This window comes from Salvelinus fontinalis, chromosome 17, assembly GCF_029448725.1.
Source record: "Salvelinus fontinalis isolate EN_2023a chromosome 17, ASM2944872v1, whole genome shotgun sequence".
Lineage (NCBI taxonomy): Eukaryota > Metazoa > Chordata > Actinopteri > Salmoniformes > Salmonidae > Salvelinus > Salvelinus fontinalis.
The window spans coordinates 26,278,623-26,305,728 of NC_074681.1; the positions used below are offsets into that span (position 1 = coordinate 26,278,623).

General features: G+C 41.7%; 1 protein-coding gene across 1 annotated transcript in view; it reads right to left on the bottom strand.

Moving 5' to 3' along the window:
* Positions 1-3,244: 3,244 nt before the first annotated feature.
* The window catches only part of LOC129814061 (potassium voltage-gated channel subfamily B member 2-like), a 29,299-nt gene continuing 5,437 nt past the window's right edge, over positions 3,245-27,106 (bottom strand). The window contains exon 2 of the mRNA XM_055866834.1: positions 3,245-7,342. Coding sequence (XP_055722809.1) covers positions 5,465-7,342 — 1,878 coding nt within the window. The 3' untranslated portion in view covers positions 3,245-5,464. The remainder of the gene's footprint in view (positions 7,343-27,106) is intronic.

Sequence of the window (27,106 nt, forward strand, 5' to 3'; positions counted from 1 at the left end):
GTAAAGAAAAGTTCAGATGAACTTTTCAACAGAAAGATTGATGATTCCAACAGAGATCACGAGGACACACTGAGCGTAAGTATATATATATTGATTGCAATTATTCCCAAATGAGTGAGCGTTCATGTGCAAAGGATTAGCATTTCAATTAATATAATTATCAACTGTGTAGTGTCTTTTGTCTTTCGTGCCCTTCTCAGTCCCTTTGTCTACCAAGCCGTCATACCGGTTTAGCCCACTAGGGCACATCCCCTATCATCCCCTACCTTGTAACCATATCTACTTTGTTTGTTTGTTTGTTTGATATGCATTTCTATGATTATTTAGTTAGTTATTAAATAAATGATTAAGACAATTGATGTATGGATGATTTATAGTAAAGACTGGGTTCGTGCAGATAACCAATGATTTACAAAGTTCGGAATGAGACTAACATGAGGTAAAGAATGTTTAATTAATTAGAAGACTAATTGATCAGATATGAAAATATCTGAAAAGTTATATTAGGAAAATTATAACTTTGTAATCTGAAGAATTTCCTTGGTGCCCCGACTTCCTAGTTAATTACATTTACATGATTAGTTTAATCACATAATAATAGTTACAGAGAATTGATTTGATAAAACAAGTCTTCACTTTAATGACACCAAAGAAACGACAACTGGTACTGTATAGTAATAAAGGCCAAATTCAATATTTTATCCCCAAAAATATGTATTTATTTTTTTATACCTAAAGGGCTGTAATATTCATCGTGAAATAGCTAAATTATCCATGGTATGACAATCCATATGTTAGCTTGGTACCATTTATGCAGCAAGACAATGATCCAAAACACACAATCAAGTCTACTGTACATGGAAATGGTTAAAAAGCAACACATTTTAAGTTTTGGAATGGCCTAGTCAAAGTCTAGACCTAATCCTAAATGAGATGTTGTGGCAGGACTTGAAACGAGCAGTTAATGCTCAAAAACCCACAAATGTCGCTGAGTTAAAACAGTTCTACATGCAGTGTTAACATTCAGTATCAAAAATATACAAAAATAGAGAAAATCTGAAAGTGGACAAATACTTTAATACGGCACTGTATGTCACGAAATACCTATTCAAAAATTCTTTATTCGTAAAAAAATAAAAATAATCATATCTTTCACCTAATGGTGGTGCTCAAAACATGCGCAAATTCCCATAGGAACCCAGCCCTAAAAGCGCAGGGCTTGTGCAACGTGCCAGGCCTTTTATTTTTTTCTTACAGGAATGATATACCTATGAGGAGAAAGCTGAAGCAACTTTTTCACTGATATAATCACATCTCATGTCTGATTCCCAGCGTGTCCACTAGGTAGTACCTCACTGTGCGAAAATGGCTAAACTGATTTTTAATTACTGAAATCTTAACTCGAAAGCTAGGGTCATTTTATCACGTTTTTTGTTTGCCGGGGCATTCTTATGACATCGCCAGCAGTAAGATTTGAGCTCGATTCTCATCATATGTCACTTTCTATTTTCTGACTGAAATTGACGGAGTGGGTACAAGTAAAGCTCTGCGGGCCTGGGCCCAAAACAACCGATCAGAGTTTAATATAAACATAATTACCACTTTTGGGAAGGAAAACTATTTCACTCACATTGTAATTATTTATAGGTCATATTTCATAGAAATTTGCAAACACTGGACAGTTACTTTAAAGGCTGACTTTGCTCAAAATGCTAAAATAATTTAAACTGATCAATATAACATCATACCAGGTAGTTGGTAGTTTAACCTTGTAGTGTTTTCAGTAGTTACAAACTTTTTACCATGTAGCGGTGTAACTAACTACTAGAACTACACACTTCTTTGTGGAAATAAAATATGGGTGAAGCAGGCATTTTCAGATCTGCTCAATAATCACTTGAAACATAATTTTTGTGTTTAAAGGTGCTACGTGTAGAATGTTTCACCCATGTGGAAGCTAGGTGAATTGCAACAACACTTAATGCCGATTTATGGTCATTCTGGCGTCTGCATTGGCCATACAGCTTTTAGATACGGCCTCTGCAGAAGTCAGGGCATTCATACTTGCGCTTCGTGGAGCTGTTGTAAATGAAGTTGTCAAGGAAGTGAGTTTGTGTTTATACAGGACGTACAGCCCCCACCTACCATCAACCAATCATGTAAATGCGGAGCTATACGGAGCTATAAAGAGTCCCTCCGCATTGTTACAACATTTATGAGGTACACAGCGATGCGGTACAGAGTTCAATATAGCCTCTGAAGGCTCCGCTATTGCATTACACCCTCCGTACGGAGCCCCCGGAAACACTGTGGAGAGGTTAGTGCTATTCGACGTCCCAAGGTTTCCAGATAGCATGGATTAATGGTGGTTATGTCCCAAGGATCCCGGAAATCATGGTGGAGACTATTTTACTTTCAGTTTCATCCACCAACTTCAAACAGCTGGAAAAATGATATTTCTTTCACAGTAATTTAGATAGTACAATGATACCTTACACTATTCACCGGTCTGGCTTTTGTTGTCAAATAGAAAGTCTGCATTTTAGACTGCGGTTTTGTATTGGCCCAAAATACATTTTCTGTGAAAAAATATTGTGAACCAGTATCATTCCATTATTACTGCAGATATGTTATGGACATTTTCCTTTAATAAGCTAAATTAGACATTCTGTTAACATATGACCCCAAAGTGATCTGTTCTTGCAATTTGTAGCCTAGGACATTTCAGATTTACATATGATAATTTTTCACAAAGTAGTTTGGATGTAGTTACTTTTTCAAAGTAACTTTAGTTAAGTAAACTATATTTTTCTTAAGGGTAGTTTAGTTTAGCTTAACTTCTCCCAATGTGAAGTAATTGGTCGCTTGGTAAACTATATTTTCTGTTCACTGTTCAATCATCACCAAAGGATCTCCCCTTAAACATATCCTTGGTTCATTGCTGTTTTATTGAAGTGAATTTGATAACAGCCAGTGGTTGATTGATTATCACTGAATTGAGCGCTCCCCATGATGAACTTGGTTGTACAGTTCCTAGATAGAGCCTACTACACAGTATCATCCAATAGGGAATGTAACACATTTCCCCCACAAAAAAATGTTTTCTGTCCTCTCATACTGTATATGTCTAGTTTATTCACCTTATTATTGAAAATGTCCATGACATGTAAAGAGAGAATCTTGAGGACCACTCTGCAAGCAGACACATTACAAAGGGTCACATGAACAAATTTTATTTGTCTTGCATATGGTAATAAACTTATTGTAAAACAATAAGTTACTATTCATTCACTATCAAGTTATGTTGACTAACAATTAAAGATGACTATGGTCACATACCGTTAAAACAACCAAAGTATATTGGGATGGAGGGAACATCAAAAAAAGCAGGCAGAAGAAAAATAACTGAGGAATTGACCCTAGAGTTACCTACAGTATATTGTGGTTGTAAGTATGGATTTGAGGATGTGAGTATGATCAAACTAACTGTACAAAAGAATGTAAGATAATTACAACCAAAATCCAAATTATTTTACAGACGACTTGGTGGATAAGAGGTGGTGTCATACCAGGGTGTGTCAGTGCAGTAACTTTTCCTGTTTTCCCTGACATCTCAATTATGATCTAACATAAGCCTACTGCACCGTACTGTATTGTACTGTACATTACTGACAGCAAATGGTACTTTGAAAGGAGGAAGTAAGCCATGATATGACAAAGCTTTCAAGTTGTACAAAACCCGAGAACTTGGTACAATAGCGATTTGCTTATCATCCCCTCATATGTATCCCTACTAGAAATACATTATTTATAGATCTCTATGAACCAGCCAAATTATGTAGGTTTTTCGCCTTCTCATAAATGTCTATTTATGAAAAGGCACACAATTCAAAAATGTACCAGGACATATTACAATCCTGATCTATTTTATCTTAGAAAAATAGAATCAATCATACGAGTGAACCAACAAAACATAATATGGTAGCATAATCTACTTTAAATATAATATAAGCACAGTAGTTGATATAGTTAATACACTGTAGTATTTCGATTGTCCGCAGTAACCCTCCTGATTCAGTTCAGACTTGTCAGCATAATTTTTAAAAAGCTGCAACAGTTGAGATGTCTACCATTTACTGAGTAGGTCAGCCATGCAAAACTTAAAATGCACAATGAATCAATAAAGATGTTACTTTGTTCAATATTAAGAGGAATTCCAACTAGAGATATGCATGAATTCTTGGATTAGTGCCTTAAAATCCTCCGTCTGTAGAGGGCAGTGTTATACTTTCTACCTGAGTACTGTACTGTATTGGACCTAGCAATCATCCCCATACAATATAAATTCAACTTGACACATCAAACATCACATAAACAGTATTTGTTCCAACTAGCATACATACATACCCAACACATTTTCTGCACTTCTCTAAGGCAGCATTATAACAAAATAAATACAGTGTGGAATGTAACAACAGATTTCCTTTGATCAGAATGGATCTGGTACTCAGCAATAATGCATGACCATTTTAGTGAAGAACTTGAAAAACCATTCAGTTGATATGATCTGTATCTAAGTGAATGAAGTGCTTCTGTATGATACTTTCTTCCCTTAAGTATAATGGTTGTCATTATCTAATCACTTGTGCCATAGTGTAAATCCTTGAGGTTGCCTTGAGGATGAAGGGTTGCACAACAACAGAGCTAAACACAGAAATTAGGGACGTAAGCTCATTCACGAACAGAATATAAAATAGTAGAATAGAAAGTATTAGAAAGCAATCATAGATAGTCATGTATAGGCTATTATTAAAACTGTCTTATTGGTCTATTTCCATATAGAATTGCTATATAATATGCTGCACTTTATTTTTGCTTCCCTGAACTAAGAGACTGTTGCTTGTTCCATATACAGTATATCTCTTGGTTGACTTGATTGAGAACAATGCAAAATCTAAACAGACACAATAACATGAGAAGTAAATTAAACTTAGCAAATGAATGCAAGTCATATCAAGTAACAGAATATGATATGACATTGATACTGTTCCACAAATGATGAGCCCTTATATAAAAATCCCAAAGCCTTTCCTCATTTCTCTCTTCAGATGACGTCCTTGTCCCAACACACTAGCAAGCTAAAACAAAGAAACCTGCAATGGATAACTTTCTACGTAAAAAGTCCTGGACCATAATGTACAATTTGTTCATAAATGTCCTCATTCATACTAGGTTGTTTTTTTGCTCACATTGGAGCCTTATAGTAAAATCCACTGTTATAAGTTCCACATCTGCAGCAAACAGCAGTTCTCATAGGTCTTCAGAAACAGTGATGTTATCAAAAATAATACTTGTCAAGCCATGCAGACAACTTATTATTCACTACATTAGTGTGCTTCTTTTTCTTCTTCATACACAAACAGAGCGTCTGTTTCCTCTTTCCTTGACCTTCCACCTATACTAGTCACATGCTTGTTTCACAAGGTGGAGATAGACTTCCATCCAGAACTATGTGGTTTTCCTTTTGGCTGTTGCCTGTCTCTCTTTCCCCGTTGCCGGCCACTTCCTGAGTAGTGCAGTTGAGGGATTTAGGTGACAAAGGGCTGAAGACGGTGGCCCTGTCCATGTGATTCCCGCTGTGGCTTAAAATGGAAGGTGGACCTTCTCCCTCTAAGCCCTGGGCTCCATCCTCTCCTTGGCCTGACTGTCCTGGAGACCATGGGCTGGTCACCGGGCCCTGGCCTGGGGGTGGGGAGGGCTGGTATCCTGGTGGAGACAGAGTTGCACTGAGAGACTGAGGGGACTTAGTGCTGGGAGGTGTTAATGGCACCTCTCCCTGAGATTCATTGAAATTGACTTTGAGAGATTTTGTCTTCTGTGGGTTGTTGCCTCTGAGAGAACTGCGGATGCTTTCGATGCTCATGTCAAAGCTTTGATTATCCTCCCCCTGTGACGCCCCCTCTGGATTGCTTGAGACAAACTCATAAAGACCCTCCTTGATGATGGTGGCCGGCTGAACTTTGCCTGTGGTTTTTGGTTCCACAGAGGTGATCTGGCTAAGGTCGAGGGGAGGAGGAGCCCTCCGTCCTGCTACGTTGGGGAGGAGGGAACTGCTCTCTGCCACACTGAACTCCGTAGTGCAGCTGGCGAAGCTGTCCACACTGGATGGGCTCCTGAGGTCACCCATGGCTCGTTCCTTGAGTGGGGGGGGCTTTAGTCCGGAAGACACTACCTTCATTTCCATTACTTCCTCAAGCTTCTGTCCTTGTTCATATGGAGCTCCAGAGCCAATGTTGGCAGTGGTCGTCATCTTGTTGTACATCTCCTCCAATATCTGGGCGTTCAGGTGCTGTGGGCTGGTTCTTGGTGGATTGACCCTATCTGGAGATCCCAGTTGAGCAACCTCTTTATACCTCGCCTGGGATTTTGGACTAACCTCAGAGTTGCCGTGCCTAGTGCTCCACCTACTAGGCGAGAGATGGTTATCCATCGGCCGTTTCTCGTCACCTTTCTCCACCATAACATCCGTCAGCTCCATACTGCGAGCAAACGCATCCTTCAGATTCATAGAAACAATACTGCCATTCCTCTTGGCCCGCTCCAAGGCCTCTCTCCTCTTGATGGCTTTCTCCTGTCTCTTCTGCTCCCTGTAAAACTCTGAGAAGTTATTCACAATGATGGGGATGGGCAATGCAATGACCAATACACCTGCAATACAGCAGAGCCCGCCGACTATTTTACCAAGAAGAGTTTGTGGATATATGTCCCCATAACCTACAGTTGTCATGGTAATGGTAGCCCACCAGAATGAAGCAGGAATACTAGTGAATTTTGTGGCATCTTCATCTTTTTCGGCAAAGAATACCAGGCTGGAGAAGATCATAATACCCATAGCCAGAAACAATATCAACAGACCCAATTCATTGTAACTGCGCCGAAGGGTGAACCCAAGGGACTGCAGTCCAGTGGAATGTCTGGCCAGTTTTAGAATTCTTAAGATTCTCATGATACGAAATATCTGGACCACTCGTCTGACATTCTGGAACTGCAGAACACTCTTGTTGGATTCGGTCAGGAAGAGAGTTACATAGTAGGGCAGGATAGCTAGTAAATCAATGACGTTCAGTGGGCCTTTGCTGAACTGCCACTTGTCAGGAGAAGAGAGGAAGCGGAGGAGGTACTCCATGGTGAACCAGGCGATGCACACAGCTTCAACATGCGCTAGGCTGGGATTGTCATTGAACTGTCCAAACTCATCAACGACTTGTAGCTCCGGCAAGGTATTGAGTGATAATGAGATTGTTGATAGAACGATGAAGAATACGGAGACAAAGGCCAGGAACTGAAAGACAAAGAAACAATTTAATATTAGTCATGATGAGAGAGTTGAAACAACTCATTTTACGTGTGTACTTGTGGTGCACATGTATGTGTCATGCGACTAGAAAATGCCATAGTATGTGGTTGGATTGATTTCATCATCTCTTGTGTTTCATCCACTAAACAAGGGGGTACACAAAAGGTCCACTGAACATAGAAGAGATTAATGTTAACATCTGGAATAGGAATTTGAAATAAACAAGGTTCATATCAGCATGTCACATTAGCATTGCTTGATATAAAGGATTTCCAACTTTGGGAGGTGAAGCTACAATAACAATAAAATCATGTCTTCTACATACATAAACAATCCACAAAGTGATGTCATATTTGTCTGAGGTTAACAGTTTTGATTAAGTAAACAAATAACTTAAGCATTTTGCAAGTGGTTCTTTCATGTTTCAATGTGTTCTCTTGATGAAAGAAAATATCCTCCATTCATTGAAAACAAATCATTGCGAAATTTCAAGGACCATGAATCAAACTGATTCGAGATTTCCTGTCTCTAAATCTCTGAAGACTTGATTTGGTATCAACATATATACAAATGCATTATTTCCACCTGACATCATCTTGCAAGCCTAAAAGAACATACTGGTTACTATTCTAGTTAACTTGTTTCTCAGAACTAAGCCTTCCTTACTGAGGTACCTGGAAAACCTTCATTATGCCTTCAAGTGAACAGATAGTGAGTGACATCGATAATTTTTCACATTTAGCTTTGCCAGGAGGATCAATAAGAGCAGGTATAAGCAGCTAAAAATCAACCAGTAAGTTGACTGCTGACTTTGCTTAAGGTCTAGTGATTTTCTACAAGTAAATCAACTACCACACCTCAGCTATCACTGTCTTCACAGGGTCTAGGATTGTTCTCCCCATGCAACCCCTTAACCCTACAGTGGGGTGGTCATATTGGTCTGACAGAGGCAGAGCAGCCTCGTAAGGTGCCCTGACTTCGAGGGAGAGATTTGTTAGTGCATCCATCTAACTATAAAGTCATTTTTAGTTTTACTATGATATTACTGGTACGTTACTTAGCGACAGTATAGCGACCTAATTTTTCTTATTTATTACACAACATCCTTTGATTAGATGGAGCTGCAACTTAAACTTGTATATACTGTATAACCCAATGGGTATGATGATGTGAGCAATACCAGAAATGGTTGTGTAAGGCACAGATGACAGAGCAGAAGGCAATATTTCCTCCCATCCAGCTAAATGTGGCCGGTAGCAGAGGCTCGCTTATGGATTGATAATCAATGCTTAAAGTAGATATCCTGTCAACTCTCTGCAGCACATTGGCCACTCTTTCCTTACCCCAAGAAACACTTAAATCAGGGATATCTGACTGATGGAGGAAACAAACAAATCACCACGTCAGTTAACGCTAATTAACAGTATATAGATTTTTGTCTGCCCTTTATTGTGTCACGGTTCTAAGAAGTCTTTGTCAACGGCCATCTTGCTCAGATTAAATAATCACTAACATAAGCACATACCAAAGGTTAACAAAGGTCAAACCTGTGAGTTGTGTGTATGTTCACTTTGTCATCAAGACAAGGGCACAGGTTTAGTGCCCTGTGCAAATAGACGCTTATTATATCCCTCTTAGCTATACCTGGTCGGTCCAGCCTCCCTCCCTCCTTCCCTCCCCCTTGGCTTTGGTTCCCAAGGCCTGTGACACTGTCATCACATGGGCTTTACCTCCCTGAAACACTCTCTTAATCACGGCTTTAGAGGAGAATTAACCTCAGGTTACAAAGGACTCCGACACCGAAATAGATCTGCATCTCCAACGCCTCTGTAGAAAAAAAGTCAATTGTGATTAGCAGACAGAAACAACAAAAAACTATGGCATGAAAGTATAGTTAGGGTTGCAAAAGGAGGGGATATTACTCGAAACTTTCAAAGTGTACCAGTAAACTACCAGAATGTTGGTATCTTTCAAGGATTTTATGTAATCTATGACAAGACATCTAGTGGCCCTTTTGGGTATTTCAGATTATCACAGGTGTCTATAATTATCTCTAGCCCTCTGGGGATTTATCAAATGTAAAATATATGAAATAATTAAATAAGACGATATTAAATTAAATAAAAAATGGAATGTCAAAGCTCTGAAACATTATCCTAAATATAAGCCATCAAATTAGTGAATACCAGGGTTTCAGCATGAAATATCCTTTTAACACACTTTTACAGTGCCTTCAGAAAGTTTTTATAACCCTTGACTTATTACACATTTACAGCCTGAATTCAAAATTGATTCAATATTTTTTTTTCTCAACCATCTACACACAGTACTTCTTAATGATTTGTTTTATTTATTGAAAATGAAGTACAGAAATATCAAATTTGCATATGTATTCACATCCCTGAGTCAATACTTTGTAAAAACACCTTTGGCGGCGATTTCAGCTGTGAGTCTTTTTGGGTAAGTCTCTAAGAGTTTGCACACCTGGATTGCACAATATTTGCCCATTATTCTTGTGGTAAAACTTTTTTCAAGGTCATTGGTTGTTGACCATTACTATTCATCCATTTTCAAGTCTTGCCATAGATCTTCAGCCGATTTAAGTCAAAACTGTAACTAGGCCATTCAGGAGCATTCAATGTTTTCTTGGTAATCAACTCCAGTGTAGATTTGGCTCTGTGTTTTAGGTTATTGTCCTGCTGAAAGGTGAATTCGTCTCCCAGTGTCTGTTTTAAAGCCGACTGAAGCAGGTTCTCCTCTAGAATTGTGCCTGTGCTTATAGCTGTATTCAGTTTATTTGTATCCCCCCCAAAAACTCCATAGTCCTTGCCGATGACAAGCATACCCATAACATGATGCAGCCACCAGCATGCTTGAAATATGAAGAGTGGTACTGATATGTTGTGTTGGATTTGGCCCAAACATAACGCTTTTGTATTCAGAACATATTTTGTGCAGTAATACTTAAGTGCCTTCGTGCAAACAGCATGCATGTTTTGGAGTATTTGTATTCTGTAGAGGTTTCCTTCTTTTCATTTAGGTTAGTATTGTGGAGTGACTGGGTGTTTTGATACACCATCCAAATGCAAATGAATAACTTCACCATGTTCAAAGGGACATTGTGTCTGCTTTTTTATTTTTACACATCTACCAATCGCTGCCCTTCTTTGCAAGGCATTGAAAAACCTTCCTGGTCTTTGTGGTTCAATCTCTGCTTGAAATTCACTACTCGATTGAGAGACCTTACAGATAATTGTATGTGTGGGGTAAAGATATGGGGTAGCACATTTTTACTCCTGAATGTATTTAGGCATGACATAACATAGGGGTTGAATACTTATTGATTCAAGACATTTCAGCTTTTAATGTTTTATTAATTCTTGTTCTACAAACAACATTCTACTTTGACATTATGGAGTATTGTGTGTAGATCAGTGACACAAAATCTTAATTTCATCCATATTAAATTCAGGCTGTAACACAACAAAATGTGGAAAAAGTCAAGAGTGTGACTACTTTCACATTGGCACTGTATATATTTCACAATGTCAATTTGTATTTGTTCTCAATGTTTTGGTGTCAAACTGGTGGCAGTTGAGAAGAAAAGTCAATAGTTGCAGAGTTAATAGAAATTAATACCATTATTGATTAGATGCAATTTTCTCTTAAACCATATGGTATATCTACTAGAAACTCATGGACACAGACATATTTTTAATACTATATATGAATACATATTTTTAAAAGTTATTCAAGTATAAATTACCAAATTACGATAGATTGCCATAGATTTTCTGTTAATTACCAAAATTATTGAAGATTCCAGTAACTTTGGTAAATTACCGGAGCTTAGCAACCCTAAATACAGTATTGTCTGTTAAAGATTCAGTCACACAGACAGTTGCCAATTTAATTTCAACTCATCTAAAAGATGCACAGGTGTTTGAATGGGAGAAGTAATGACGTAAAAAGACAGATCCCTCATTGCAGATAATGCAGTTAGGAGTTAGCAGTAACATTTCCTAGCAGAACACCCCCCCCCCCCCCTTTTCCCTCAAGGTGTCAAAGGAATTCCACAGGGATGCTGGCCCATGTTGACTCGAATGCTTCCCACAGTTGTGTCAAGTTGGCTGAATGTCCTTTGGGTGGTGGACCATTGTTGATGCACACGGGAAACTGTTGAGCGTGAAAAACCCAGCAGCATTGCAGTTCTTGACACAAACCGGTGCACCTGGGCCTGGCATCTACTACCATACCCTGTTCAAAGGCAATATTTTGTCTTGCCCATTCACCCTCTGAATGGCACTCATACACAATCCATGTCTCAATTGTCTCAAGGCTTAAAAATGTATTTTTAACCTGTCTCCTCCCCTTCATCTACACTGATTGAAGTGGATTTAACAAGAGCCATCAATAAGGGATCATAGCTTTCACCTGGATTCACCTGGTCAGTCTATGTCATGGAAAGAGCTTAATGTTCTTAATGTTTTGTATAGTAGTGTATATTGGTATATCCCAAACAGGCCAGGCCATAATGTAGTATTTAGCACAGAAAGAATTTGGGGGGAGAGCTATTGACTGGCTATTGAGAGCTAATGATGGAATTCTTGGCCTTGTGAGAGATGGTTACACAGAGAAATCCCTTTCTGGAAGGGTTTCCCTCATCCCATGAAGCAAATGCAATTATAGACTTTATTAACTGTCATGTATTCTTTGTTATTTGAAACATAAATATTATATGTATAGGCTAATACATGCTAACTTTGAGTCTCTACTCATAGCCCATAGCCATACAACCATACTGTATGGATCACAATGAGTTTCATTAATAAATTATTATACACAATCAGCTTTCTATACACAATATACTGTCTGGCTGGCATTTTTCAATGAAAGTTTCCATGGGGGTGTTTAGAATTACAATGTTGACTGAAGAAGAAGTTTCAGATTATTGGTTGATTCTTCCTGTTGAGGAAAGAATGAGTAACCATTTCTAACCTCTCTCTATCCTTACTATAGATAGCCACCAAATCCTATTATAATTATCCTGAAATGTCCTCCTCACAGAGACAAGACAACGCAAGCACATGCAGAAGCTCCTATACTTATGGTCCTCTGGAGGACAGGGGGTTGGGGGTTATATTGACTTATTATACTTGCATCTACATATAGTTATACAAAAATTATAATAATAATCAAAAATGTCCAGGAGAGCACATAAGGTGATTTACAGTGGAGAGTGGCCATAGCTGTGACAGTCTGTCGTTGCCACGTGAGTTGCTGACAACCGCCTGCATCTGCTACCAGCTACTTCTGAGAAAGCCTCCTGCCAAGACGAGGCAAAAAATAAATAAAACATAATATATATGTTGGTTCCACTTATAAAGTACCATAATCCATACAAGTATTGGTAATGTTTATTTTTATTTTACAGTGCTGTTTTAGATGGTATTTGACAGATTCTTACTACGAAATGATGTGGTAAGTAGAAATGGGTTGGCCTACTGTACTTCCAGGTGTTTACCTGTTATTTACTTAATGAAAATAATGTATATTTCAACACAATGAGTAGCTACCTACAATTAGTATCAATGATAATTGTACTTGGTTTTAATATTAATAAGGTGGAAAAAGTTCATATGCCAGAACTATGTAACAACTATGTTACTACATAATTAAATCCCAAATAACCCAAATCATTGGAAAGATATCAGATGCAAGAACATTTCAAAACTTAAAAAAAATATACAAATGTTCAACTGAGAACATATTAAAGAAAGGTGGCTTGCTTATAGAGCTTTACGGAGAGAGACGTAGAGAGTCTGTCATTATGTGATGCAGAGGTACACTCTTAGAAAAAAGGTTTCCATAAGGGTTCTTCGGCTGTCCCCATAGGAGAACCCTTTTTGGTTCCAGGTAGAACCCTTTTGGGTTCCATGTAGAACCCTCTGTAGAAACGGTTCTAAATGGAACCCTGCAATCAAAACCTGAAACCAAAAAGGGTTCTTCAAGGGGTTCTCCTATGGGGACAGGCAAATAACCCTTAAATTTTACTGCAGTCGGCTAAATCAGGGTCACAGAGTGTTTCTTGGTAGTCTTAAACACATCTACTTTGAAACTAAAGTATACACCTCACACACATGGTTCTGGGTTAAAAAAAAAAGACTGCACCTGTAACATGTCAGATATAGAGTTGAAATGTATTCAATTTTGAGTTTGCATCCCAATATTACACTTTATATACATCACAGAAGACTGAAAAATAACAAAACTGTTTGACATAGAAACATTTAATTTTCAGCGTTTATAAAAAAAAGTGTATTAATTACGAATTTATGACAAATGAATTCCAAATATCTCTAACAAGCTCACCACACCGACAGTGTTGGATGTGCGAGCATTGAAAAATAAATGTACACATACACGTTATTCAATAATTTCAACCTAACTGCTCGCGAGCATCTGCATAGCTAAGCGCTATAATAGAACTTGATTCTATTTTAGATGCTTCATGCGCTGGAAGTCCTGCCTCTCCCATCTCCTCATTGGTTTTTAGGAGCATATACCCACGTGGGTGATTGAAAGATGAAGGAGGTCCACACTCCAGTCCAGTTGGTTGCAGAAATGCATCTTAAAGTTGGTTGCCAACGCCATATAAAATCCACAGAAGAAGAATGAACTAGGAGAGATTATTAGATTTAATTGTGGATTAATTGTCGGAGTAGAGCTAAATGTCCATGAATGTTTCATATGTGTTTCGACCTGTCCCCAAAAGAATCACTTGGCTCAGAGTTATTTTTGCTATTTCAACCTGCGTGTCCTGATCGCATCTGGTGTGGACGGACAAAATCAACCTGCGTGTCCTGATCGCAACTGGTGTGGATGGACAAAATCATCCTGCGTGTCCTGATCGCATCTGGTGTGGATGGACAAAATCAACCTGCGTGTCCTGATCGCATCTGGTGTGGACAGACAAAATCCACCTGCGTGTCCTGATCGCATCTGGTGTGGACGGACAAAATCAACCTGCGTGTCCTGATCGCATCTGGTGTGGACAGACAAAATCAACCTGCGTGTCCTGATTGCATCTGGTGTGGACGGACAAAATCAACCTGCGTGTCCTGACCGCATCTGGTGTGGACAGACAAAATCAACCTGCGTGTCCTGATCGCATCTGGTGTGGACGGACAAAATCAACCTGCGTGTCCTGATGGCATCTGGTGTGGACGGACAAAATCAACCTGCGTGTCCTGATCGCATCTGGTGTGGACGGACAAAATCAACCTGTGTATCCTGATCACATCTGGTGTGGATGGACAAAATCAACCTGCGTGTCCTGATCGCATCTGGTGTGGACGGACAAAATCAACCTGTGTGTCCTGATCGCATCTGGTGCGGACGGACAAAATCAAGAAGCCCACGCAGAGTTTTTTTTTTAATGCAGGTGATGTCAGAATCCACTCACTGTTTCAAAATGTGATTGTTAAGCAACAGGACAGTTAACCCGCGCTGCCCTCAATCCAAGGCTAATTATCTATAGGCTGTTTCAATTTGGTAACAAGTTTTATTTTGCAACAACAGTTTGAATTGAGGTGTGTTCAGCCTCCTCGTTAATTCACATAAGAATTAATGAGGAGTCACCCATGCCCCTGTTGCGGACAATTTATGTTTGAGGCTTTACTGAGCCGGACAAACTTCTCTCTTTAAAGAGTGCCCAAGTACTTCTCTCGTGTTTCCCGAGATCAAGTATGCAGACATTTGCACATCTCTAGTCAGAACAGGCCTTACACAAACTTTTTCCCCCTGGCACATTTTCTGACTGGTGCCCGCATTGCCTCCATTCTTATTTTCCTCACAAATAATAACTTTGGACATGCGTGTGCGTTCCTATCAAAGTAAGTGCGTTATTTTCTGTAAATTGTTTTGTCGTTTCTACTGCAGCATACCACATGTATGTATGGAGCATAATGTATTTACTGTTTTATTCATGTTTTCAAGTACTGGTGACAGAGCATGTACAATATTTCAAATTCTTGCATAGATTGTAATGCTGTGTGTAAAATACCTTTATGAAAGTTGTACTGATTATGATGAGCTACTGCTAAGCTATTTGCCAGCTCAAATCAATTCAAATTTTATTGGTCACATACACATGGTTAGCAGATGTTATTCCGAGTGTAGCGAAATGCTTATGCTTCTAGATCTGACAGTGCAGCAGTATCTAAAAGGGTAATATCTAACAATTCCACAACAAATCCTAATACACACAATATAGTAAAGGAATGGAATGAGAATATATAAGTATAAAATACACTGCTCAAAAAAATAAAGGGAACACTTAAACAACACAATGTAACTCCAAGTCAATCACACTTCTGTGAAATCAAACTGTCCACTTAGGAAGCAACACTGATTGACAATAAATGTCACATGCTGTTGTGCAAATGGAATAGACAAAAGGTGGAAATTATAGGCAATTAGCAAGACACCCCCAAAAAAGGAGTGATTCTGCAGGTGGTGACCACAGACCACTTCTCAGTTCCTATGCTTCCTGGCTGATGTTTTGGTCATTTTTGAATGCTGGCGGTGCTCTCACTCTAGTGGTAGCATGAGACGGAGTCTACAACCCACACAAGTGGCTCAGGTAGTGCAGTTCATCCAGGATGGCACATCAATGTGAGCTGTGGCAAAAAGGTTTGCTGTGTCTGTTAGCGTAGTGTCCAGAGCATGGAGGCGCTACCAGGAGACAGGCCAGTACATAAGGAGACGTGGAGGAGGCCGTAGGAGGGCAACAACCCAGCAGCAGGACCGCTACCTCCGCCTTTGTGCAAGGAGGTGCACTGCCAGAGCCCTGAAAAATGACCTCCAGCAGGCATTGTATATAGATGAGCAGTGATAGAGCAGGTAAGTTGCAAAAGATAGTAAAGAATAGATAGTAAAGTATACAGTATACAGTATATACATATAAGATGAGTAATGCAAGCTATGTAAACATTATTGAAGTGCCATTATTTAAAGTGACTAGTGATCCATTTTTTAAAGTGGCCAATGATTTGAGTCTGTATGTAGACAGCAGCCTCTCTGTGTTAATGATGGCTGTTTAACAATCTGATGGCCTTGAGATAGAAGCTGTTTTTCAATCTCTCTGTCCCAGCTTTGATGCACCTGTACTGACCTCACCTTCTGGATGGAAGCGGGGTGAACTGGTAGTGGCTCGGTGGTTATTGTCCTTGATGATCTTTTTTGCCTTCCTGTGACATCAGGTGTTGTAGGTGTCCTGGAGGGCAGGTAGTTTGCCCCCGATGATGCGTTGTACAAACCGCACCACCCTCTGGAGAGCCCTGCGGTTGTGGGCAGTGCAGTTGCCGTACCAGGCGGTGATACAGACCAACAGGATGCTCTCAATTGTGCACCTGTAAAAGTTAGTGAGGGTTTTCGGTGACAAGCCAACATTTTATAGCCTCCTGAGATTGAAGAGGCACTGTTGCACCTTATTCACTTAAAAAAGGTATTCATAGAAAGTGTTGGTGCTACATACTGTCTTGGCTGTTGAAATAACATTGACCGTCTTCCGGGTAACGCCCTCAAAACAAAAAAGAGGCGCTGTTGCACCTTCTTCACCACACTGTTTGTGTGCATGGACCATTTCAGTTTGTCGGAGATATGTACAGAGGAACTTAAAACTTTCCACATTTTCCACTGCTGTCCCGTCGATTTGGATAGGGTGCAACAGCTCCCGTTGCTGTTTCCTGAAGTCTACAATCATCTCTTTTGTTTTGCTGACATTGAGTGAGCGGTTATTTTCCTGACACCACACTCCGAGAGCCCTAACCTCCTCCCTGTAGGCCGTCTCGTCGTTGTTGGTAATCAAGCCTACCACTGGAGTGTCGTTTGCAAACTTGATGATTGAGTTGGAAGCGTGCATGGCCACGTAGTCATTGGTGAACAGGGAGTACAGGAGAGGGCTGAGAACGCACCCTTGTAGGGCCCCAGTGTTGAGGATCAGCGGAGTGGAGATGTTGTTTCCTACCTTCACCACCTGGTGGGTGGCCCGTCAGGAAGTCCAGGAAACAGTTGCACAGGGTGCATCGTCTGTGGACCTATTGGGGTGGTAAGCAAATTGGTAGTGGGTCTAGGGTGACAGGTAGGGTGGAGGTGATATGATCCTTGACTAGTCTCTCAAAGCACTTCACGATGACAGAAGTGAGTGCTACAGGGCGATAGTCATTTACGTCAATTACCTTAGCTTTCTTGGGAACAGAAACAATGGTGGCCATCTTGAAGCATGTGGGGACAGCAGACTGGGATAGGTATAGATTTTTATTTTTTTTTATTTTTTTTTAGGGATTGATTGAATATGTCAGTAAACACACTAGCCAGCTGGTCTGCGCATGCTCTGAGGACGTGGCAAGCGATGCCGTCTGGGCCGGCAGCCTTACGAGGGTTAACACGTTGAAATGTTTTACTCACATCGGCCACAGAGAAGGAGAGCCCACAGTCTCTGGCAGTGGGCCGTGTCGGTGTTATTGTAATGTCCTCAAAGCGCGCAAAGAAGTTGTTTAATTTGTCTGGGAGCAAGACGTCAGTGTCCGCAACGGGGCTGGTTTTCTTTTTGTAATCCATGATTGTCTGTAGACCCTGCCACATATGTCTCGTGTTTGAGCCATTGAATTGCGACTCCACTTTGTCTCTATACTGACGCTTTGCTTGTTTGATTGCCTTACGGAGGGAATAACTACACTGTTTGTATTTGGGCATGTTTCCAGTCGCCCTGCCATGATTAAATGTGGTGGTAAGTGCTTTCAGTTTTGCGCGAATGCTGCCATCAATCCACAGTTTTTGGTTAGGGAAGGTTTTAATAGTAACAGTGGATACAACATCTCCTATACACTTCCTTATTGTAACGGGTGACGCTCTCCTCATCCTCGGACGAGGTGAGGAGAGAAGGATCCTCAGACCAAAACGCAGCTTCAGGGAAATAAGCCATCTTTATTAAACAACGATAAAGATGGCAACACGAAACGAAACAAACACTTGCAAAACTACAAAATAACAAAACGACGTTGACGAGACCTGAACATAAACTTACATAACTAAACATAAACTTACGTACAGGTAACAGACGACATCGAAACGAAAACGAAACAAACAAACGCTACAGTCCTATGTGGTACGAACATAACATACGGACACAGGAGACAATCACCCACAAACAAACAGTGAGAATGCCCTACCTAAATATGACTCTTAATTAGAGGCAAACGCAAACCACCTGCCTCTAATCAAGAGCCATACCAGGCAAACCAAAACCAACATAGAAACAGATAACATAGAATGCCCACCCAACCTCACGTCCTGACCAACTAACACACAAAAACTAACATAAATAGGTCAGGAACGTGACAGTACCCCCCCCACAAGGTGCAAACTCCGGACGCACCAGCACAAAGTCTAGGGGAGGGTCTGGGTGGGCATCTAACCACGGTGGTGGCTCAGGCTCCGGGCGCGGTTCCCACCCCACCATAATCCATCCTAACTTCCTCCCTCCAAGAATGTCCACCCTCTTTTGACCCCCACAAAATTCCCTTAACAACATATCTAATAAGGACAACACCGGGACAGAGAGATAAATCAAGACAGAGGGATAGATAAGAATATAGAAGTAGATAAAGATAGAGAGGGAGATCAGGATAGAGGGGCAACTCCGGACTGAAAGGCAGCTCCGGACAGAGAGACAGCTCTGGACTGATGGGCAGTTCTGGGTATCTAGCCTTTTCAGGCTGAAGGGCAGCTCATGGCTGACTGACGACTCTCGATGCTCATGGCTGGCTGACGGCTCTCGACGCTCATGGCAGGCTGACGGCTCTCGACGCTCATGGCAGGCTGACGGCTCTCGACGCTCATGGCAGGCTGACGGCTCTCGACGCTCATGGCAGGCTGACGGCTCTCGACGCTCATGGCAGGCTGACGGCTCTCGACGCTCATGGCGCTCTGACGGCTCTGGCTGCTCATGGCGCTCTGACGGCTCTGGCTGCTCATGGCTCGCTGGCGGCTCTGGCTGCTCATGGCTCGCTGGCGGCTCTGGCAGATCCTGTCTGGTTGGCGGCTCTGGCAGATCCTGTCTGGTTGGCGGCTCAGGCAGATCCTGTCTGGTTGGCGGCTCTGGCAGATCCTGTCGGGTTGGCGGCTCTGGCAGATCCTGTCTGGTTGGCGGCTCTGGCAGATCCTGTCTGGTTGGCGGCTCTGGCAGATCCTGTCTGGTTGGCGGCTCTGGCAGATCCTGTCTGGCTGACGGCTCTAGCGGCTCCTGTCTGGCTGACGGCTCTAGCGGCTCCTGTCTGGCTGACGGCTCTGTAGGCTCATGGCAGACGGGCGGCTTTGCAGGCTCATGGCAGACGGGCGGCTTTGCAGGCTCCTGGCAGACGGATGGCTCAGACGGCGCTGGGGAGACGGATGGCTCAGACGGCGCTGGGGAGACGGATGGCTCAGACGGCGCTGGGGAGACGGATGGCTCAGATGGCGCTGGGGAGACGGATGGCTCAGATGGCGCTGGGGAGACGGATGGCTCAGATGGCGCTGGGGAGACGGATGGCTCAGATGGCGCTGGGGAGACGGATGGCTCAGATGGCGCTGGGGAGACGGATGGCTCTGGCCGGATATGGCGCACTGTAGACCTGGTGCGTGGTGCCGGAACTGGAGGCACCGTGCTAATGACAAGCACCTTCCTACTAGTGCGGGGAGCAGGGACAGGGCACACTGTATTCTCAAAGCCTACTCTATCCCTGATGCGTGGTACCGGCACTGGTGACACCGGGCTGAGGACAAGCACATCAGGATTAGTAGGGGGAGAAGATACAGTGGGTTCAGGGCTCTGGAGACGCACAGGTAGCTTAGTGCGTGGGGCCGGAACTGGAGGCACCGGGCTAGATACACGCACTACAGGGAGAGTGCGTGGAGGAGGAACAGGGCTCAGGATACGCACTGGTAGCCTAGTGCGTAGTGTATACACTGTAGGTACTAGGCTGGGGCGGGGAGGTGGTGCCGGAAATACCGGACCGTGGAGGCGTACTGGCACTCTTGAGCATTGAGCTTGCCCAACCTTACCTGGTTGAATACCCCCGGTTGCCCGACCAGTGCGGGGAGGTGGAATAACCCGCACCGGGCTATGTAGGCGAACCGGGGAAACCATGCTTAAGGCAGGTGCCATGTATGCCGGCCCGAGGAGACGCACTGGAGACCAGACGCGTTGAGCCGGCCTCATGACACCTGGCTCAATACCCAATCTAGCCCTACCAGTGCGGGGAGGTGGAATAACCCGCACTGGGCTATGCACTCGTACAGGAGACACCGTGCGCTCTACTGCGTAACACGGCGCCTGCCCGTACTCCCGCTCTCCACGGTAAGCCTGGGAAGTGGGCGCAGGTCTCCTACCTGCCCTTGGCCCACTATCTCCTAGCCCCCCCCCAAGAAATTTTTGGGAATTACTCACGGGCTTTTTTGGCTTCCGTGCCAGACGCGTTCCCTCATAGCTCCGGTTCCTCTCCTCGGTAGCCTCTGCTCTCCTCCGTGCCTCCAGCTCAGCTTTGGGATGGCGATTTTCTCCTGCCTTAGCCCAGGGACCTTCTCCATTCATTATTTGCTCCCATGTCCAGAAATCCTTTCTCTCCTGTCCCTTACTCCGTTTAGTTTCCCTTTGCCGCTTGGTCTTAGCTTGGTGGGTGATTCTGTAACGGGTGACGCTCTCCTCATCCTCGGACGAGGTGAGGAGAGAAGGATCCTCAGACCAAAACGCAGCTTCAGGGAAATAAGCCATCTTTATTAAACAACGATAAAGATGGCAACACGAAACGAAACAAACACTTGCAAAACTACAAAATAACAAAACGACGTTGACGAGACCTGAACATAAACTTACATAACTAAACATAAACTTACGTACAGGTAACAGACGACATCGAAACGAAAACGAAACAAACAAACGCTACAGTCCTATGTGGTACGAACATAACATACGGACACAGGAGACAATCACCCACAAACAAACAGTGAGAATGCCCTACCTAAATATGACTCTTAATTAGAGGCAAACGCAAACCACCTGCCTCTAATCAAGAGCCATACCAGGCAAACCAAAACCAACATAGAAACAGATAACATAGAATGCCCACCCAACCTCACGTCCTGACCAACTAACACACAAAAACTAACATAAATAGGTCAGGAACGTGACACTTATAAACTCGCTCACCGAGTCAGCGTATTCTGTACGTCAATGTTATTGTCTGAGGCTACCAGAAACATAGCTATGTGTAGCACCATGTTTTTGACATCATACAACACACCTGTCAGACCAAAGATGTTATAACACAACAAGGTGAAGAGATGGTTCAATTGACTGACTTATGGTGCTTTCAAGACAACTGCGAACTCTGAAAAATATGAGGTCAAATCATGACGTCAGTGATCTTCAGGTCGGAATGTCAGAGCACTAGAAAGAGGCCAGAGTTCCCGCGTTGGAATTCTGAGTTGGATGACCGTTCAAAAAGTGGCCAAACTAAGTTCATATATTTCGGGCAATGGGTGAAGCCATCTTTGACTTTAACTTAGTTTATTTGCATCTTATAGTGAATGGCATTCTGGGATTAGGGAGTTTTCTCTTGTCAAACATGGCTGCCATCATAAAGAATTTAGCTGCTGTTAGCTTCGCTGATACGTGTCTCTTTTCTAAACAATATTACATTTCTCCCTTGTGCTCACCAGATATGTGGTACATTGTTAACAAGTCTAACTGTTAGGTCGCTAACTTATGTTTTGTTTTTTTGTCAACGCAACCTGTTATTTAGATTGGTTTATGGAATGAGTTTGGCTGTGGATGTGTTCTGTATGATGCTTGGATGATGTTTGCATTTATCTTTTACAATAAATGGTCAAATTGAGGAATAGAGTTGTGAAGACACAAATATGTGACCATACGCATCCAAGGGTTAATAACATTCCACCCATGAGGCCACTAGATGGAGATTTGGTCATTTGACTGCAGGAAAGGGTACAGTTCTATATAGCACCTTTTATTCTAAGTGTAGGGAGGGATAAGACAAAGCCTCTGAAAAGCCTTGGCTGTAGGAATCGCGTGACGCAGGGATTGTCTCGGGCATGTCAGGATGAACAACCCATTAGGCTACAGTCATGGTTGCTGAGGTCAAGTCAATGGTCATCCAGCATTATGCCTATTGGCTGTGATGGTGTGACCTGAACTATCACCCATCAGGTGGATCAAAGTGCAAGTACAACACTTTGGATCAAAGTGGTGAAATAGTTGCCAAATGGTTTGACCTTTGCATCTTTCCACTTTGGTCTAATCTAAATTCATGCTGCTTCACGTAGAAATTTCACAGGGAAATTATTGACGTCTATGACACTCTGTACATGAAGAAACAACACAATGGCAAAGACTATGCTGAAAAGTTGGACTATTTCACAGGCAGGACACTAAAGTCAGTATTCAACATTATACACTTACACAACTTTTCTGTGAAAACCACACTAGTGGGCCACCACCATGTGTCTTTGTCTTGTCTATAACACCACATGGCATTTACACCATTCATTGAGACCACTGTGCCTTGTTCAGCAAACGCTCTATAGATTCTACCCTCACATTGCTATGTGATATACTACCCAAGCACTTAATACAGAGTAATTCACTCATGGGCCTTGTGCGCGTGTGGTGCATTTAGATATAGTCCAGGCAGACAGACATCACTGGTGAGGGTGTGGGGGTGGAATGAGCAGGATTAGCTTATTCCTGACCTTATCTTTAGATCTGCACAAACTTAATTACATGAACAGTGATCTGGATACAGAGAAATAGCTAGCCTACGTCTTGAGATCATTCCAGGACAGGGCATGCGTGTACACACAGGGAGGGATCGCCAAAGGATCATCAGACACTCAGCCACAAGAATGCACCTTCATGGCTAAGGTGTAAGAGTCTTCTTTGATACGCTGTGTAATAGTCATAAAACACCCGTATTGTTCTTCTCCTGCAAAACATTCTGGGTGGTTTTATCCCCCAACAGTCCTGACAGACAATCTTTACCCACTAAAAGAGCACAGTCTGTCAAAGCTCTCATTAATTAAATAAATGCAAATGACAGAGCTTTCTCTTTGGCCATGGAGCTCTCAGTGGAGTGGAGGAATTACCATTGAGGCACATTTGTTGTATTTTTATTGAATATGTAAAAAGGAAATAATAAGGTGAATCAATAGACAATGTACAGTATGTCACCTTCATTACTTTCTCAAGACAAAGATCGCTATGGGTATCTACAACAGTTATTGTAGAATATTTCAGGATTCATCTGTAGTCTACAGGAAATATATTTTTCACAGCAATAACAATTGATTATTTTCCATATAGATCACATATATTTTCATATAAAACTACAGATAAAAAAAAATAAGTTCCCTCTGGGACAAAAAAGTTATTTGAATTTGACATCAAATACAGTACCAGTCAAAAGTTTGAACACGCCTACTCAATCCATGGTGTTTATTTATTTTTACTCTTTTTTACATTGTAGAATAATAGTGAAGACATCAACACTATGAAATAACACATATGGAATCATGTAGTAAGCGAAAAAGTGTTAAACATCCTTTGCCTCGACAGCTTTGCACACTATTGGCATTCTCTCAACCAGCTTCATGAGGTAGTCACCTGGAATGCATTTCAATTAACAGGTGTGCTTTGTTAAAAGTTAATATGTGGAATTTCTTTCCTTAAAGCGTATGAGCCAATCATTTGTGTTGGGACAAGGTAGGGGTAGTATACAGACGATAGACCTATTTGGTAAAACACAAAGTCCATATTATGGCAAGAACAGCTCAAATAAGCAAAGAGAAATGACAGTCCATCCTTACTTTAAGACATGATGGTCAGTCAATGAGGAAAATGTCAAGAACTTTGAACGTTTCTTCCTGTGCAGTCTGATGAGTCCAAATTTGAGATTTTTGGTTCCAACCGCTGTGTCTTTGTGAGACGCAGAGTGAACGGATTATATCTGTATATGTGGTTCCCACCGTGAAGCATGGAGGAGGTGTGATGGTGTGGGAATACTTTGCTGGTGACACTGTCTGATTTATTTAGAATTCAAGGCACACTTAACCAGAATGGCTCCACAGCATTTTGCAGCGATACACCATCCCATCTGATTTGCACTTAGTAGGACTATCATTTATTTTTCAACAGGAAAATGACCCAACACTCTTCCAGGCTGTGTAAGGGCTATTTGACCAAGAAGGAGAGCGATGGAGTGCTGCATCAGAAGACCTGGCCTCCACAATCACCCGACCTCAACCCAATTGAGCTGGTTTGGGATGAGTTGGAAAAGGAAAAGCAGCCAAAAAGTGCTCAGCATATGTGGGAACTCCTTCAAGACTGTTGAAAAAGCATTCCAGGTGAAGCTGGTTGAGAGAATGCCAAGAGTGGGCAAAGTTGTCATCAAGGCAAAGGGTGGCTACTTTGAAGAATCTAAAATATTTTTTTATTTTTAACACTTTTTTGGTTACTAAATGATTCCATATGTGTTATTTCATAGTTTTGATGTCTTCACTATTATTCTACAATGTAGAAAATAGTAAAAATAAAGAAAAACTCTTGAATGAGTAGGTGTGTCCAAACTTTTGACTGGTATTGCAGATATAGGTATGTTCTGTATTTAGAAAATGCCCTTTGGCGATTTTAAGATCCAACAAGGGAATCCATTCGGGAGACCCAGTCTAAGAGCTTTGAGTATTATACCCTGCTAATCCACATTTTAATTATAATATGCTTTGACAATAAAGCCCTTTATTCATACACAGAAATCCCTCAAAACATAACCCTGAGTGTGATGATTGATCATGGCTCAATCTGAGCATGATGCTCTATGGTTATGAGTGGCGGAGATATCCAATACAGTACGTGAGAGGTGGGACCGCTGGACAATGGGGCTAGTACGCTGGCTGAGCTGCCTCAGCTGTGTTTCTCTCTGTCCCCACCAGGCTGCATGCATGTGTGACCTGGACCGGCATGGTGCAGTCCTTGGGAACATCTGGCTACTGAGGGTTAAGCAGATTAATTGAAAGATCTGGATTTCCCTCATTAAGCCCTGGCCAGTGCCTTCCTCCCACTCAGTTACGTTTAGCTCTTGGGTTGCTGCTAAACTTAAAACAAAGGCTCCCAGTTTGTAGAGGTTCAATCTCGCAGAACACAGGGATTTGTTCCAGCTATAATCTGCGACAGGAGTTTGGATTTACAGCGACATCGAAGAGGAAATGAAGACGTGTGGAAGGCAGAGAACTGTGGCTTAACACAGCTGTTAGAGGGGAATCTTCATCAAAATAATGACTGTATCACAAGTGTTATGGTTATGACATAAAAGAGAAACACCACTTGTAAAATTTCATGTAAAAATGATGTGCAAATAACAGTAAATCTATCAGTCAAACAGTATTACAGTTCCACATTCACCTCAAACCAACTTCACCTCAAGTCCAGTAGCAATATTGTGATCATAACTGCCAAAGGCAAAATGTAATTTACTGAAATAATTAATTGAGATGAAAGTATGCCCGTAAAATGTATGCCAGTACACAGCCAGCAAAAATGAATCCTACAGTATATAAAATATCTATTCTGAGCCAATAACAAAATGGCTGACATACAGAGCCTACTTCCCCTGGAGTATACTTGTCATACAGCAAAGAGCTCACAGTTTATAAATCTGATAAACAACAAGACAAAAAGCAGCAAGACAAACAACATGCTTTAACCCCCCCCCCCCCCCCCCCCAATACCATCTCAATGCAAAGGATGTAAGGACTGAAGGTTAGATTTCCTCTGACAAAAGTCTCGGAGGGGAAACAAACTGAGCACGGAAACTCAAGAACATCTTGATCAATGTCAGGGGGTATTTATGGAAAAGTGACGTAGGATATATTGGATTAGCAGTGTTTTTATAGGTGAGATGTAGCTGGAGCCAACCCACCACATTTGTCACGGAGATTCTGCTGAGTAAGGGGCACAGCGGAGGAGTGGCATTTCAGGACATTGTACAACAATAGCAACTGGAAAATGGTTATATAGCCTACATAAGACCATAACTTAACATAACCAATATCAAGCCTTGTGTGTTTGTGTATATATGTGTGTGTACATGTTCACTATTGATGAGGGATGTACCACTTGATTGGAAACCAAAAATATTAGTGTTTCTTAGCAATACAATGACTCAATTATAAATATACAGTGAATATGCATATAGACACTCAAATCTATGAAAATAACATTACAGTATGAAGGGAATTTGCATAGATTTCACAGTTCATTACTATGGTCAAAGACACCATGCTATTACCCCACAAAATAGGTTTTATTTAGACCATGTTGGCTCAGGCGATGGTCCCTGACTGTGATCTATGTAGACCAAAGCCCACTGGATTGTGTTCAGTTAGTTGGTGAGGGTGTGATGGTGTCTCTTTGTGTGAGGGGGGAAGGGAGAAGGCCATGATTATAGTAATTAGTCAAATACATGTGTCTTATTGGTCATCACGATATACAGGCCAACCAAAAGCTTGGTTATTTAGGTGACATAAACATGTGACATAGATTCAGACGACGTGATGAGTGGCAACCTGTACTTCAACACAGCATGCAAACTGAACTGATATTTATGTCCAAGGTATTCTGTTTTAGGGACAAACATT